Raw genomic sequence first — 17,086 nt, forward strand, 5'->3', positions numbered from 1 at the left:
CAAAAGTACATCGCTTGGGAAACCATTATTCTTTCAGTTAAATAAAAGTTAAGAGCTCAGAGGGATCCAGACAGATCACAGTTCTCGGCAGCCACAAAGGGATCTTTGCATGCTCCCGAGTTCTCTCCTAGGACCTTCCACATTTGAAGAAGGCAGAGGAGGAGGTGGTCAGCGAATGGGGCCTCGGAGAAGCCATAAAGACAAATGCCCACTCTGGAAGGACAAAACCAGATGGATGCCCTGGTTTTTCAGACACAGACTGGGTGGGGATGCCATGAAAATCTTGTTTGGCTGTTTGAGCCCAGCATTTTCCATAATAAAATACTGAGAATGGAAACGTGACATTGGTGATAAGAAATGAAAAGTAGCAGGTCTGGCCCCAAAATAACTCAATGGTTTGCAACCAAACAATAAAGACTGCTGCCTTTCCACCATCTAGCAGAAGCACATCCCAGTAACTTACTACCGAATTCCAACAGGAGGCTGGGGACTCTGTACTTGGCTTCAGGGGGCACACATGCAGTTCTATGCAGCTGCTTCTCAGAACAACGCTTGAGAGACACTCAAAAGCTACTAGGAGAGAAAGAAATGCACAAAACCGGGCAGCTGGTGCTCAAGTCAGGATGGCAACCTCAGTAGCTTTCTCTCCCAATGCAAAGCAGCAAACTTCCCAGGGGATGCTGTGACTTATTTGGCCGTGATTTCCCCATCTATCCTTAAAGGTAGAAGGATTACGGTATTGCAATTTGCTTTTTTCCACTTAGTACTGTAAAAAAATCACGGTGTCTGGTGGTAAAGTTTAACAGCTGCCTATTCCATTAGGTAAGTTGTAAGCAAAAGGTTAAAGCCATGCACGATTAGGATAAACACACAAAGACTGGCTGGGTGGTATACAAAGTCTATTTAACTAATGAAGGCGGGGGAAGGTGACTTAAGGGGTGCAGGCGGTTCTCCTCCTCCCCACTTCCCTCAGCCTTCAAGAACAGCTGTGGAATAATAAACCATTTTCAAATCTGTTTCTGGGCTGCTGCAGAGCAGAAAAACGGCTCAGGAGGACAAAGCACCCTAGGGACAGCTCTGCCTCTCAGCAAGGGGCATGGCCACATTGGCTCTGACTCATGGGTTACCCACAGCATCTCCTGGGAGTCCTGTTCTGCTCATTGCTCCAGTGAGAGGACACAAAGTCTGATGATCCGAGGGCCCTGTAATGGATCTAAAAAGCAACTGTAAAACGAGAATATATGGCACATACGCCTTTCACGTCACACATGTGAATCTACAGCTATATATATTTTGGACATTGGATGAAAGCGTTGGGAAAATACAAAGAAACTATTTTCCAGCATCTCAACTACATTGGCCAAGAGCACCCTCTGTTCATACGGCACATAGACTTAAGACAGTTGGGGACAGGGAACCCCATGTCTGGGATGGATGATCCTAATTGTAACTCCCACACCTTTCACTACATTAAAAGAGACCAGTGTGTTGAAAGTCCTTTAGTCTAAGGCAGCTGAGACCCCGAAGGGTTCACTGCTCTTCTGTTTTACTGCTATTCCTGAACTTCACCACCATGACTGTTATATTGTCAGGGCAGCCTCTGTAAAAGGACTGTAAAACGATGCTCTTGGCCCCAAAGTGAGGTTCATCCAAGCGGTCCTTGATGAATCGAACAGCTTCCTCGTTGCTGAAAGCATCCCAGAGGCCATCTGATGCCAAGATCATGAACTCGGGCTGGAGCTTGTCCAAGTCAAAGGTCAGGATATCTGGGTCTGGGATAACCACATTGAGGTTTTTCAGTGGATAATCCCCCAGCGATCGAGACATGGCCAGGATCCCCTGGACCCTCCAGGAGCCATTGAAACTGATAAAACCACCTGGAAAGAGAGAATGAGCCCATTAGCTTGAGCAGCTGCTCCCTCACATCCTGGTGTGATTCGTGTGCACCTGCAAGGGCTGACCTACTGTGTGTGACCTGTCATACATGCTCCTGGCTGGCACTGCCACGAGGGAACAGTGTTCCTCCTGCATGGCTGACGTCTGATGCCCTACTAATAGATCCTCGGGCCCTCATCCTTGGCATCTTAAAGGTCTTCAAGACTAAATCAGTAGGAATATTGAGGGTAGGAGTGGTGGATGGGTGAGAGCATCAGTTTATTAATAACTAAAGAACACCTTAGCAGTGCAGTGACTGATAGTAGGGAGCCCCAAGGAGGGGATTTGGGGACAGCAGCAAAACAACACTGAAAGGCAGGTGGCTGGTAATGGATACAACCACTGGGACCCATCATTAGCATGAGGCCGCCCTTGGTTGTGCCTGTATTGATCGCAAACAGCTCCCCACCTGGGACAGGGATTAAAGGATGGTATATTTTAACAGAGTTGTTAAAGGCTCAGGCTCTTGGGTCAGTCTACTAGGATCTGATTCCTGGCTCTGTTACTTCTAGCTCTGAGTGACTTTGGGTGAGAAACTCTCTAATCCTTGGTTTCCCTGGTTGCAAAATTTGGACAATAATAAAATCTACTCCATTGAGAAGTTGTGGAAAATAGAGTTATTCTATATTAATCAGTTGGCACAGTGTCTGAATATAACATGCACTCAGTATTACCCGGTGGCTCAAACGGTAGAGTCTGCTTGCAATGCGGGAGACCTGAGTTCAATCCCTACCTAAGTCGGGAAGATCCCCTGGAGAATGAAATGGCTACCCACTCCAGTATTCTTGCCTGGAAAATCCCATGGCTGGAGGAGCCTGGTGGGCTACAGTCCATAGGGTTGCAAAGAGTCAGACACTACTAAGCAACTTCACTTTCACAGTATTATCTATTATTATTTTTTCTTTAAGGGAACTAGAACTTTGTTCATTTGCATGTTATGTCAGATATTTATTAAATATATGCTCCATGCAGGGCAGTTTGCAGGCTATAAAGTTGGACAAGATCTAGACCTTTTCCTAAAGAAGCAGAGAGTCTGGCAGGAGGGAAAATCCACCTGCATTATCAGCTACAAGCATAGAGCAGTATTTTCTCAGGGAGAACCTAGCACTTGATAAATGCTATAAGCAGATAGAAGAGAGGGAGAGAAGATTTCCAGCTGTGATAATCAGGGCAGAGTGAGCATTAAAGCTCAGCTCTGAATGGAAAGATAGGTAGGACTTCCATGAGCAGGGATGTACAAAAACATTCCAGGAAGAGTGGTTTCCCAGGCAAGAGTACGGGCTCTGGAATCACTGTCTTCACTAGCTGTGTGTCCTTGGGCACACAAGCCTCTTTGAGGCTCTATTTCTTTGGTTGAACAATGAGAATAACATTATCAACCTCATAAGGTAGGGAAAGAGAAAGTGTATGTAAAGCACCCAGCTTAGCTCCCAGCACAGAGTGAATGCACGGTAAATGCAGCTGACATCACTACTGTTGTACAAACAGCTTAAGGCAGGGAGACAGAAAGACTGACGTGTATTTTGACCTAGACTGGTTGGAGAGTATTGTGACACCAAACAGGAGGGGGATAGGTGTTCAGAAAGGAAGGCTGAGGCCAGAGAAAACACACATAATAAAACCAATCATCGCTCATTAAGTCCTGCTGTAAAGTACACGCTCGACACAGCAGGTGAGATTAACCTCCTTGGAGACACGGTCTGAATTTGCTCCTATAATCACTTCCGGGTGGGGGCAGGGAAGAGGAGAGAGGATAAAACGGGCTGACATGTCAGAAGAGAGCGCTGAGGTGGCATCTCAGGTGTACCATATACACACTCCCACCGTGCTTCCTCAAGAGCAAGCTGACTGTGTCCCAAGTCCAGGGTCACAGTGGATGACTGAGGAGATGCTGTCTTCATAAGCAGGGAAGCTCATCAAAGCTTGAGAGATGCTCTTAAAACACTGTGCCGTCCCATTGACAGAAAACCTGACCAGAGCTTTCATTAAAAATTATTCTGCATCTCAAGCAGTCACTGAAGCAGGAGGTTGTAATAAAATTCAATGATTTTGGATTCAACAGTACAGCTTCCCACTGTGAGAACTCAAATGTTGATTAGGTTCTGGGCAGAAGCTGGTATGCAGAGACTGATGGTCAATCTGCAGACTCCCCCAGAGGGCAGGGGCACTTCTTGGGCAGCCACCTGGGGGACCTGAGCTCCCTTGGGCAACAGGGCCTGCTGTGTGGCATGTGACACAGAGGCTACAAGCTGTGGTGGTCAGTTTGGGGAAAGAAGGGGTCCTCCCCTGCACAGGTAGAAAAAAAGAAAGTGTTAGTTGCTCAGTCATGTCTGATTCTTTGCAACCCCATGGACTGGAGCCCACCAGGCTCCTCTGTCCATGGGATTCTCCAGGCAAGACTACTAGAGTGGGTTGCCATTCCCTTCTCCAGGGGATCTTCCTGACCCTGGGATCGAACCCAGGTCTCCTGCATTGCAGGTAGACTTTTTACTGTCTGAGCCACCAGGAAAGCCTACAGGTAGAAAAGAATCCCCCCAAATTAACTATGAAAATGTAATCAACTGATAATCTTTCTTTAACTCTTTGCCAATGTCACCTTAGTGAGGCCCACACTGACCACCCCAACACTCCCCTTCCCTAACTTGTTCTGTGTCTCTCCATAGCAGTTATCACCTTGTAATAGACTAGATAATTTACCTGTTTTAACTTATTTATTAATAATGTCTGTCTACTCCATCCCCTACCCCGTCTCAATTCCAGGATGTCCGTATGTACCTCCAGCCCCTAGATGTTAAAAAAATAACAAAGGGGTTCTCTCCCTCCTCCAACTGACATATATACTTGGATCAGGCATGGAGCTTGAGTACACACATGAACAGACCAAAGTTCCTGCCTTAAAGAACTCATGATCAGGAAGGCAAGACAGATGAAAGGGCCAGATACGTCCACATCCTGCGAAAAGTGACCCAAGAGGTCCACACAGGATGCCAGGGAAAGCCTGAAGGGGTACCTAAGCCAGACTGGGGAAGCCTTTGGCTCAGTGTGACAGGGAAGGCTGCCAAAAGGACATCCTGAAACCAAGTCTTAAAGGGCAAGGTCATTATTATCCACTGGACAGTGTGGGCAACACTTGCAAAGGCACAGACATGTCAGCTCCACGTTTCATTTGGTGGTTAGTTTGGCACAGCTGGAAGTAAGCAGTATGGCAAGCAATGGCCCAAAGATCCCATTAGCCTTTAAACTAAGGGCTTTTTTTTGGCTGTTGTGGACACGTTGGCCATGAAGAAGGGCAAATTCAGTGGCCATGCATTTGATGGGAAACATTACAAAGTCCAGTCCCAGCTGCCTCAACCGCAGCCTCTGTGCTGATCTGCTCCTCACTGGGTAAAGGAGTGTCTCTCTGGGGGAATCTCCCAGAAACCGCCTTGGCCACTTGAACAAGACAGCACACAGTCCTTGGAGGCACTGATAAGCTCACCGGCTCTCTTTATCCTCTTCCTCTCCTTCAGCTGGTAGGGTTTGTGATCATGAGACAAAGGAATGGCATTCCCATCCTTGTCACATAGGACCCCACGCGAGTCACCCACGTTGGCCACAGTGAGGTCTTTATCTGATAGCAGAGCAATCAAACACGTTGTCCCTGCAAAACAGAAGAGAGAGGCCACATGGGTGGTCAGCGGTGCTGTGAGGGTAAGCTGCTTCTAGAGGTTACTGGAGTCTTCAGGCATTAAAACTGCTCCTGCTGGGTGAGCATCTGACTCCAGCCACTCCGGGAAGGAGGGCTGTTCACTTCAACAACACTGATCAGATCTGACAGTCAATTTTCTTAACCATGTTGGAGTGTCACTGAAATCGGCTAGGATAAGATGATCATTTTCCCAAATCATTGTTATCTCTGGTTCTCTTGATTTAAGTGCATATCACACTTAACAGGATTAGGAGAGAATCAGAAGCTTGAAGCTTCAGACAATGGATACTTACTTTCTGCCTCTTGTTGGTACTTAGGTTCTGTGAAATCCCAGTTGAAAGTGGGAAGAATGGGGAGTGGGCTCTCAGTGGGAGCACCTGGACACACCAGCAAATGACAGATGGTAACAACCAGATCCTATGGAGCCAGGGGCACAGCCTATGCAAACTAGTCTATACAGAGTCTGAGAGAAAAGACCAGGGGCCAGAAATAGGTCGGCTCCAGGGTGTGATGTGGGAGACCATCAAGGGAGAGGCAGGAAAACCTACTGTGATGAGAGAAATGACACCTAGGCCAATAGGAGGTGGGGCTTGAAGGTGGTCAGAGTCAGAAGGGAAGTAAGAGTGAAGAGCTGTTTACCTGGGGCCACAAAGACATACAAGGACACGTTCCCTCTCCTCAAACTCTTCCTGGAACAAGAATGGATAAAAGCAATAGAACTACAGAGTCTGGTCTACTTGGAGGTCATCCTTCTTACCTGCCCATTACCCTCTGTTCAGCCCCCTCACCTTTCTCCTCCGGCCTTCTGACAGTGTCACTGAATATGCAAATACCTGCTGAAATGCACAATCCATTAAGCTCTTGCTTCAAACTGATAATGACCTTCCTTATTAAAATTATGCATCAATTAGTCTTCATTAATATTTAACCTCCTCATTAAGAAGGTCATATTCCATAACAGAATGTAAACTGCATCTAAATAGCTCTTGCTCTTCATAGAAAAACAGCAAAGGCTAAATTCTTAAATAGACATAAAGAATAAATACAGGTTGATATCAAGAGGGAGGAGAATAATCAGTATATTCAGCTATTATACAGTTCTATTCAAAATTCCACGCTAAAGCCTGTGTAGCTCAAAAGTGCCTTGATTAGAAATGGAAACACATGAAATGTTGGTTGTCTCAGGATGTCTGATATGATAGGCCTTGTAAAGGAAAAAGACTAATCTCAGGATTATCAAAGCAAATCACAACCTTTTATCTTAAAAAAACTGTAAGAATGAAAATGTAACCATAAGAACAATCCATATGATTAGAAATTGTTATTCTTAGTTTTTGATATTAGCTGCATTCTGGTGTTCAACTGACCTCACTTTGTCTTCAAGCATCTGCTTGTGTTAACCTGTTGATTACAATGACAGCACAAATTTTCCTAGAAGGCTCACGCTCGGAAGTTTGAAAGGTGAAATGGAGACACTACGTTATTGGGGTATTGTACGGTTTGGGGGCATTATTCAACTCAAAGACCCCCTTTTCTTCTCACTTGGTGCACTTTGAGAAATCGTAGCCCAGAAAGGACTTTCAGGTCCCCATATGAGGGAAGCACAAGGATCCACTTGGCTGAGCTATGAGCCCCTTCCACACCCCCATTTCAGTCACAGCAGCCCTATATCCATTGTTAGCTTAATGAACTGCGATGTATCTTTTGTTTTTAAGAGGAGAGAGGTCATTCCTATGGTCAGAAAAAAAAAAAATTGAGATTTAATTGTATATGGGTTTAAAAAACCCTGAAGGATTTTAAGGAGGATAGTGATATGATGAGATCTGTGTTTTATAAGATCACATCGGTGGCTCTGTGGAAGGTAAACTAGAAGCAGGGAGAACAGGGAGAGTTCATGAGAATCTGAATTACTGTTGTAAACAAAAGGATCGAGGATCAGTAACAGATTATTTAAAATCAGAACGGACAGGTCATAGAGAATAAGGAAATAAAGGAGAGGGGGAAAAGTGAAAGTGAAAGTGAAGTCGCTCAGTCATGTCCGACTCTTTGCGACCCCATGGACTGTGGCCCGCCAGGCTCCTCCGCCTGTGGGATTCTCCAGGCAAGAGTACTGGAGTGGGTTGCCATTTCCTTCTCCAGGAGATCTTCCCAACCCAGGGATTGAACCCAGGTCTCCCGCATTGCAGGCAGACACTTTACCATCTGAGCCACCAGGGAAGCTCAAAAGGAGAGGGGAGAAGTCTAGAATAATGTCCTGGTGTCTCGAAGTGGGGAGGGGCACTGGGGGCTCCATGGACAAGCACTTAAGTATATGTCTACTTGGGCTTCTGGGAAAGGCTTTCCCTCTCACTGAAGGAGACACCATGCAGAACACAACGCATTTCTTTGGCCTCGTGTGGCTCCTATGTTTCCTGGAGGAGTGGCAGCCATGTTGCACCAGGAGGGGCTACAGCTCAGAGTCAAGGCTCTGTGCCCAGGAGGAGGAGCCAAGGGGTTTGGCTGTTCTTGTTCTGGGAGACACCAAATGTCCTTACTCTCTAAGGCTTTTTATGTTGGATTTTGTTGTTATTTCTTCTTGTGGTATCCTAACTGGTTCAAGGGCTCATTGTTCAATAATGCAGTTTCTGGATGAGAGATTTAGTGTGACTGCTTTGCTTCATTCACACATGAAGATTCATGGCTTGCCAACTTCTCTGTCAAGAACACAATCCTATTGTTCCTATGGGTCAATAAAATCTACCTCCTGGTGTGGATTTCAGGAATGTACCGCTTTGCGAAAGTGGAAACTGCTTGTGTCAACAATGGACTCTTAGACCGGACAAAAGGGGTGAGCCCCAGATGGCAGAACGAGAGTTGCAGGCAGCGTTGAGGATCACTGAAATGTTACCATTCTCCCTCCATAGAAACCTGCCTGTGTCCTGGGTGGAGGCCCAAGCATGATTAGAAACAAAACAGGATGCTTCACTGTAAACAACTTATTGTTTGGAATTTGCAGTCTTAGCTCAGGATTACAAGAGATAATTTATAATCTAATCTTACGTTATAGCAGAATGTAACTACCTGATGGTTCAGAAAAATGCACATTAAGCCCAAGAGGAAACACGCCAAGCCTTTTGTCTTTGGGCCTCTGTGTTCCCTCTGCCTAGCACAGTGCCTGGTCCTTGACACTGGCTGAATTGCACATGGTGATGATTCAGTTCAAGCATGACATCTTCAGAGGCCCTCTCTGATGGGGGATCTAATTTCCTCTTGATGTCCTTTATTGCCTTCAGAACACATAATTATGTAAATATCTTGTTTATTTTTTTAAGCAATTTATTTAATGCCAATCTTCCCCTGTACAATGTAAATTTCACAAGAGTAAGAATATCACCTGCTTGTTCTTCCTCCTATAATGCTGAAGTCTAGAATACTGCAGACCTCAATATTTGCTGAATAAACAACAGAGGAGTGATAAACAATCACACACTCTCTTTGGTCCTGATCTAATGGTATGCTAAGCCCCTGCCGTCTTGCTCTGAGTATATCAAACCAGTTCAATAGCACACTGTACAACATCTTCTAGATATTGCCACAGCAGGGAGATACCCAACTGTAGCAAAATACATTTTTTACACTGATCAAAATGTAAGGACCCTGCTGTACATGTATAAGCATGCTCACAGGCACTGTTAGCAAGTAGACCGAAGTTCCAGCCTAGGCCTGGCCCTAGCTCTTTCCTCCAGTCCAGGCTCTTGGGGCAATGCAAATGAAACCTGGGTAGGGTGCCCATCCTCAACAGCTTCCAAAGCCATAGCACGTTGGGAAGTAATAAAAATGCACCATGGTGACCATTACATGAGCAATCTGTGTCTACTTCTGACCTCAATTTGTACTTCAGCAAAGCAGGCACGTTTTTGTGTTGTTCTATTAATTCTTGTTTTCCTTAGGGAAGAACACACAAAGGCCAATTACTTATTAGCCTATTCCTCTAAACCAGCATGTTCTCTCTTCATTTAATTTCTAGGATGCAAAGTAAAAGTACACAAGAAAATCTGTTCTGGACTTACCTAAGTATTTTTATTGGCTAACATTATTCAGTGAATTCATCTGATGAGTTGAGCTGGAGAAAAATGTAAATCTTAATGAGGGATAAGTAGTTTGGGACATCTCAGCCATCTTTCAAAATCTGAATTGAAAACTTTTCCAGTGAAACTAGTAACAAAGTAGTAATAGTTTGTTCAGCACTACGAATGCCACTAGTGTCGGTCACTCGGTCGTGTCTGACTCTTTGCAACCCCATGGACTGTAGCCCGTCTGGCAAAGAATACTAGAGTGGGGAGCCGTTCCCTCCTTCAGGGGATCTTTCCAACCCAGGGATCGAACCTGGGTCTCCCACCCTGCAGGCAAATTTTTTATTGTGTAAGCCACCAGGGAAGCCCATGAACCCACAAACACACTTGCAGTTGATTTCCTGACACCTTATGGTTGAGAAGAGGTAGGTATTATTCTTCCATTTAAGCAGATGAGAAAAATGGGACTCAGAGAATTCAAGTGTCATATCCATGATTACATGACTCAGTGCATATGTAATGAAAGACCAAATTGACTAAAAAACCAGGGAATCCAGAATTATTATTAATAACAATAACAATGATAGACCTACTGTTTATGCATTTTACTATAATGCTAAACATTTTATTTATATTATGTAACTTAATCTGCACTACCTACAAGAAGGCATAATTATCTCCATCTAACAGATGGGGAAACTAGGTCTCAGACAATACAGCAATCTGCCCAGGTCACTCACGTGGTCTGTCCGATTCCCTGGCCCAAACCTTTGATAACTGGCACTCCTTGCTCTAAACTGTCCTCTTCCACCTCCAAGAAGAAATGACTTCTGTGACCAGTTTCTGCATTTGTGTTTCAAATAGTCCCCATCAACTTGCCCTCTTTTGTAGTATAAACTAGTGCATGTTACAGAAATGTCTGTAAACCAGAAAAAATTCTGATTAGTGTGAGATGAATTTCCTTTCATATAACTGTAGTCTTGATTAACTTAAAGCGGATACATTTCAAATTCTCAATAATGATCAATCAGAAAATATCTGAACTTCTGCAGGTAAAAAGCAAGCAACTTGGATTAACTTTACATCCTTTCCAGCTTGAACATTTTGCTGGTTTTGAATAGGAACTGCAAACTCCTATGCCTTCAGGTATGAGAAAAAGCTTATGATCCTCTTGGAGTAGCTTTACCCCTGTACTTTTGACAGGATCCTGGGTTCTGAAGATGTTTTTTACTCTAAGAATGGGCAAGCATGAAGATAGGAGGCAACTGACACCAGGTTTCAGTGCTGGGTCCACAGCAAGCAGTGGTGGGGCTTGTGGCAAACTAGGAATGCATGCTAAGGGGGCAGCATTTCCTCTGCAGTGAAAATGGCTGCCATGGGGGAATGAAGGGCCGATGTAAATAGTTATCCAGATTTTTCAAGAGAAGCTGTTTTATGTGAATTCTGACTTATATAATGGTGACCACTTTTATTTAAAAAAAAAAACAATGCAGGCCACATACTGCTATATTTAAAATGGATAACCAACAAGGTCCTACTGTATGGCACAGGGTACTCTGCTCAGTGTTATACGGCAGTCTGGATGGGAGGAGAGTTTGGGGGAGAATGGATATATGTATATGTATGGCTGAGTCCCTCTGCTGTCCACTGGAAACTATCACAGCATTGTTAATTGGCTATACTCCAAAATAAAATAAAAAGTTAAATAAAAATAATACAGATAACAACAATTTAAAAAACCCAATGCATGCCAAACAATAGGCAACTGTATGTCAAATGATTCTTTGACCCATTAGACTGGCAACTTCTTTTTGACCCAGGATGACACTTTATTCAGTGCAGTATTCTTATCACAGTGCTTCGTACTCTGCACAGACCCTAATGTTGGGAGGGATGCTAAGGACTGAGGTGGTGGTAAGGGAAGTGGGGGTGCTTATCTATATACAACTTATACTAATTGTAGTATTTATACAATTCACATCTTCGGTTCAGTCGCACAGTCGTGTCTGACTCTTTGCAACCCCATAAACTGCAGCACTCCAGGCCTCCTTGTCCACCACTAACTCCTGGAGTTTACTCAAACTCATTTCCATCGTGTTAGTGATGGCATCTAGCCATCTCATCCTCTGTTGTCCCCTTCTCCTCCTGCCTCCAATCCCTCCTAGCATCAGGGTCTTTTCAAATAAGTCAACTCTTCGCATGAGGTGGCCAACGTACTGGAGTTTCAGCTTTAGCATCATTCCTTCCAGTGAATACCCAGGACTGATCTCCTTTAGGATGGACTGGTTGGACCTCCTTGCCGTCCAAGGGACTCTCAAGAGTCTTCTCCAATACCACAGTTCAAAAGCAGCAATTCTTCTGCGCTCAGCTTTCTTCACAGTCAAACTCTCACATCCATACATGACCACAGGAAAAACCATAGCCTTGACTAGATGAACCTTTGTTGGCAAAGTAATGCCTCTGCTTTTTAATATGCTGTCTAGGTTGGTCATAACTTTCCTTCCAAGAAGTAAGCGTCTTTTAATTTCATGGCTGCAGTCATAATCTGCAGTGATTTTGGAGCCCAGAAAAATAAAGGTGTGAAAAAATTCACACCTTTGTCCTATGTAAATATATATACTCTTATTTTTTGAAAAATATTAACAGAGTTATCCAGTTGATGGGATGTTAGACCACTTTGTTTTCTTTATACTTTTCTGCATTAAGATGAGTGTAATGTTACTTAAAACCACAAATTATTCACAATGTTTCAGAAGGCATATCCCATAAATTATTCACAACATTTCAGAAAGTATATCCACTGCATGAAGCAAAGTATTCAAGACATAAAACAGAAAAAGCAGAACCGACAGTCATGGTAGTAGGATACGGTACAGGTAGAAAAAAGACACAGAGGAACAGCAGTAACAAACAACAACCGCACCACTGTCGACAGATGGCCAAGTTCAAATTCAGGTCTGACCATCAGTGACTATCCATCATCGACTCAGCGACAGACAAGGGAAGCTCAGCTGCCTTCAGGCTCCCTGCACAGCCTCACCTCACCTCTGAGCAGGGCTATCTACAATTTCTACTCAGAGCAAAACACCCAGCCCTGAAACTGAAGGTGAAAGTGCTAGTCTTTCAGTCATGTTCAACTGCGACCCCACGGACTGTAGCCCACCGGGCTGCTCTGTGCATGGGATTCTCCAGGCAAGAATACCGCAGTGGGCAGCCATTCTCTTCTCAAGGGGATCTTCCCAACCCAGGGATCAAACCCAGGTCTCCCACACTGCAGGCAGATTCTCTAATGTCTGAGCTACCAGGGAAGCTCCACTCAGCCCTGAGTTCCCATCAAAACACAGTACCTTCAACCCTTTGCACTCCCCTCCCCCTCTTCCTGTATGCAGACAACTGATTTAAAAAACTAGAGTAATGAGAATCCCTATTTTATGAAAGTTCAGCTTACTGCAACATCTTCTTATGTGCCTGACACTGCAGTTTCACTTTTTCTGGTGAGGGAGTGGGAGGCTGGGCTGAGTGGAGAAAGCCGGATGTAATTAGCTGGGTGCGATTAGCCGGTGCTTGCCTGTTTCAAAGCAGTGGATGTTTTCCCAGTGAGGCACCACACCGTGAATGCCACTGGCTCAAGCTACCAGTGATTTCCCTCTGTGACAAAAAGTCTTTTAAGATAATTTAAATTTTTTCCTTTTTTTTTTCTTCAGAAAAGAGAGAAAGAAATTGGGAGATAAGTGAAGAAGAGGTGACAAGGGGAAAGGGAAGGAAGTGGACACACACAGGAGCAGAGAGAGACTGAGAGAGAGAAAAACAGAGAGAGGGAGAGAGTATGAATGACTATTTCGGAGAAGGTGCTACAGCTGCCTAAAAGCCATTCTTTATACACAGCAAAGGAGAATCAATACATTCATATGATAAGCAAAGACAGGTTTATCTTGAAAAGGTTTGACAATGAATGTGAGTTCAATAACACAATTCCAGAGCCTAAATGACATCAAGGCCTGGTAACTGACAGAAATTATATTGGTGTGCAACATATTGGAAAAAGAGCAGGCAAAGACAGCCATTAATGGAAGCATTACAGGAAATGATAAGATCACTGTCGGCAGGGGCTTCTAGCCCCTACCTCCCACAGCCAACATTGTGATGAGTCCTGAAACACAGATAAAGTTTCAGGCAGCTTGGAGATAAGGCTCCTGGGCCCCATCCCCCATCTGCACAATCTCTAAGTCCACCAAAATTTGACTTGCTTGGATCCTGCTCACCACTCTTGTAATCGTTAATGCCACGGCAGAGACACACCTGCCTGGGACAATCCACTGTCTGAAAAACTAGAGTGAGCTCTAATCTTTCCTTCTTTATTCCTTTTCTCTCATTATTGCCTGAGTCTTTGCATCCCATGCTCTATATCTTCAGGCCATCTTTGAATTTCTATATTAATGTGCATGGCTGGGGCTACTAAATTAATAGTAACTAACTTTTCAAACCATAAGTCAATAACTCTACTGTAATGAGTCTTGTGAGTTTGAAATCTATTTTATGCTATAAGGGCCCTGAATGGAAAGCAACTGGAAAGAGATCTACGTGCAGAGAGATACGTGTGGGTCAAACTGTGAGAGCTGCTATATACTGTCCATGCACCATGAAAGCAAGTGAAAGTGTTAGTGCTCAGGCGTGTCTGACTCTTTGCGACCCCATGGACTGTAGCTCACCAGGCTCCTCTGTCCATGGAATTCTCCAGGGAAGAATACTGGAGTGGATAGCCATTCCCCTCTCCAGGGGACCGATCTTCTTGATCCAGGGATTGAATCTGGGTCTCCCACATTGCAGGCAGAATCACCAGAGCCATTTGCTATGTGCAGAGGTAATTTCTTTAATTCTAACAGCCTATGAGGTACTATTGTCCCCATTTTACAGATGATAAAACTGAGATTAAAAGAGCAGCCCAAGATCATGCGGCTAGTGAGGGACAGAATTTAAGTAGTCTGTTGCCTGAGTGTTGCTTTCAACCTTGAAGCAGGCTGTGGCTAGCCCATGGTTCTTGTTTCTGTGCAAACCAGATGTCTTAAGGCAACTCTTCCTTAAGAGATTTATTAAGGAGATTAGCATCTTCAAAAAAGGGCCGTAATACATGTTCAAGTTGACAATGACTACAGTGTGAACAGTGCCTCCTAGAACCTGTGGGCAAATATGCATGGTGATGTGGGCAACCCTGCCTCTAGGCTATACCCTGGGCCTGGCGACTCTATACCACCTGTCCCGGGAGGGAAGAGACCAGAGGAGAGGGTCGCTCAGTGAGGAATTTCAGCAGAACAGCTGAACATGAGAGGTTTTCAGCTCCACGTGAAGACTAGCAGTAGTCCAAAAGCCCAAGCTGGAAGAGTGAAATACTGACAGCAACACATATGAGGCCACATCCGAGAGAACATTAAGGCCTTCTTCCATGAAGGCCTGAAGTATTAGCACTAAGAAGGCAAACCATCTCGTGGCTTTCCAGACAGAGAGGGCAGTGATAGGACGCACCACACAGAGAGGCTCGTGTGAGCCCCCCACAACATGGCACCCCTTTCGGTCCTCCTTTTTAACCGAAGCTGTCTCAACTTCCCCTCATCACATGCTGGAGGGCAGAGTGGCAGAAATAACACCGTGTGAGAAAACAAGCTCTATTACCAATTGTAATTTTCTCTTCCTCTCTGAGATTTCTGCATAAGCAAAACTATCAGCCACTGAGTTTAACACTGGCTGACTGTGAGGCAATCAATTTGATGGCAAATTCTATTATTTTAAACCCTAGGTAATCTAATTCCAGATTTAGGTTTATTTGGGCTCTTCCTTGGCAGACATACAGTAACTAATAAAATGACAAGAAGAAATAAGAAACCAGGTACAAGTGCCAGAAAGGTCTTTTCCACAAATGAGCTGTGTTATCCTAAATAAGATAATCTATTTTATGGGGGGAGGGAAGTTAGGGTTAGGGTGTGTGACCTGTCACCTCAGTCATGTCCGACTCTTTGCGACCCTATGGACTATAGTCCTCCAGGCTTCTCTGTCAATGGGATTCTCCAGCCAAAAATACTGGACTGGGTTGCCATGCCCTCCTCCAGGGGATCTACCCAACCCAGGGATCGAACCCACGTCTCCTGCATTGCAGGTGGACTTTTTACCCACTGAGTCACCTCGATAATTCAAACTTTTAGAATCTGATGGAGTATTCATTAAATTTTCACACTTCACCCAAGTTAAAATTATACATGTTACCTGATGCTCTTGAATAGCATTTTAAAATTAAAGTGTTCTTCAACTTCACTTTTCAACTACTGTAGTAGTTCAGTGTGGACATGTTGAAGAGTCACTTCCTGTTTAACTGGTCACATACTGGGAGTCTGAGAAAACCACAGCAGGGGCAGGTCCTCATACTTTAGGAGCCTCTATCTTCCTCTCTGACGTGACTATTTTGAGGTATGAGTAAGCATGCATGCTTTTCTAAAACTCATTAACATCCTGCTCATTACTCTGGTTGACATTTAGTTCAGATGATAACATGCTGCTGAAATTAATTTCTAATTACACAATCACAACCTAGATTGTAAGTTCTGTGTCTTTTAATGGTAAATAAAATCAATTTCATGGTTTTTTGATTCTTCCTACATAAGCCAGAGATGCACTACTATATTTTTTCATGTCTTCATGTTATATCAGAATTCTTCAGTGAGATATTTCGTTTCTTTTTAGGGCTCCCAGCCCTAAATTACAAGTACTGTTTCTGCTTCTTTATGAATGCTATGGGAACAAGGTATAATACGAACTTCTGAAACTGAGCTTTATTAAAAGGGGCATTTGCTTTTTAATAAAAGGCAGAGAGAGCAAAGAGGAGAAGGCTGGGAATAAGAGGTACAGTCTGATTCATCTGGTGCTTGGCAGAGATTTGCACTTTCTTTGACCTTTTCTTTTTTTCCTCAGCGCAGAATCAACCCTTTCCCCTGTTCTTTCCATTAAAAACAAACCTGATCTTCGAGGTTATTAAGTGGGAGCTTCCCTGGTGGCTCAGACAGTAAAGAATCTGCCTGAAATGCAGGAGACCTGAGTTTGATCCCTGGTTTGGGAAGATCCCCTGGAGAAGGAAATGGCAACCCACTTCAGCATTCTTGTCTGGAGAATTTCACAAACAGAGGAGCTTGATGGGCTACATTCGATTAGGTCTCAAAGCATTAGACACAACTGGAGGTTATTAAGTTATCTTTACTTAAATTACCATATAGCTATCTACCTACTTACCTACATATGTGTGCATGTGTGTGTGTCTGGGGGGGTGGTGTGGGTGTGTTGGAAGGATGACATCTGGCGATATTAATGGAAATTCCTGCCCCATGTGTGGACGGAACCCTCTTTTACTCAGTGTGAGGCACTCATTGTC

At 44.2% G+C, this 17,086-nt stretch overlaps 1 protein-coding gene across 1 annotated transcript in view; it reads right to left on the reverse strand.

The window, feature by feature from the left end:
- Positions 1–1,530: 1,530 nt before the first annotated feature.
- PPM1L (protein phosphatase, Mg2+/Mn2+ dependent 1L) overlaps positions 1,531–17,086 on the reverse strand; it is a 325,121-nt gene continuing 309,565 nt past the window's right edge. The window contains exons 3-4 of the mRNA XM_068985365.1: positions 5,414–5,575; positions 1,531–1,877 (exon numbers count right to left, since the gene is read on the reverse strand). Of these exons, the coding sequence (XP_068841466.1) occupies positions 1,531–1,877; positions 5,414–5,575 (509 nt within the window). The remainder of the gene's footprint in view (positions 1,878–5,413; positions 5,576–17,086) is intronic.

This window comes from Capricornis sumatraensis, chromosome 1 (assembly GCF_032405125.1).
Source record: "Capricornis sumatraensis isolate serow.1 chromosome 1, serow.2, whole genome shotgun sequence".
NCBI classification, from domain to species: domain Eukaryota; kingdom Metazoa; phylum Chordata; class Mammalia; order Artiodactyla; family Bovidae; genus Capricornis; species Capricornis sumatraensis.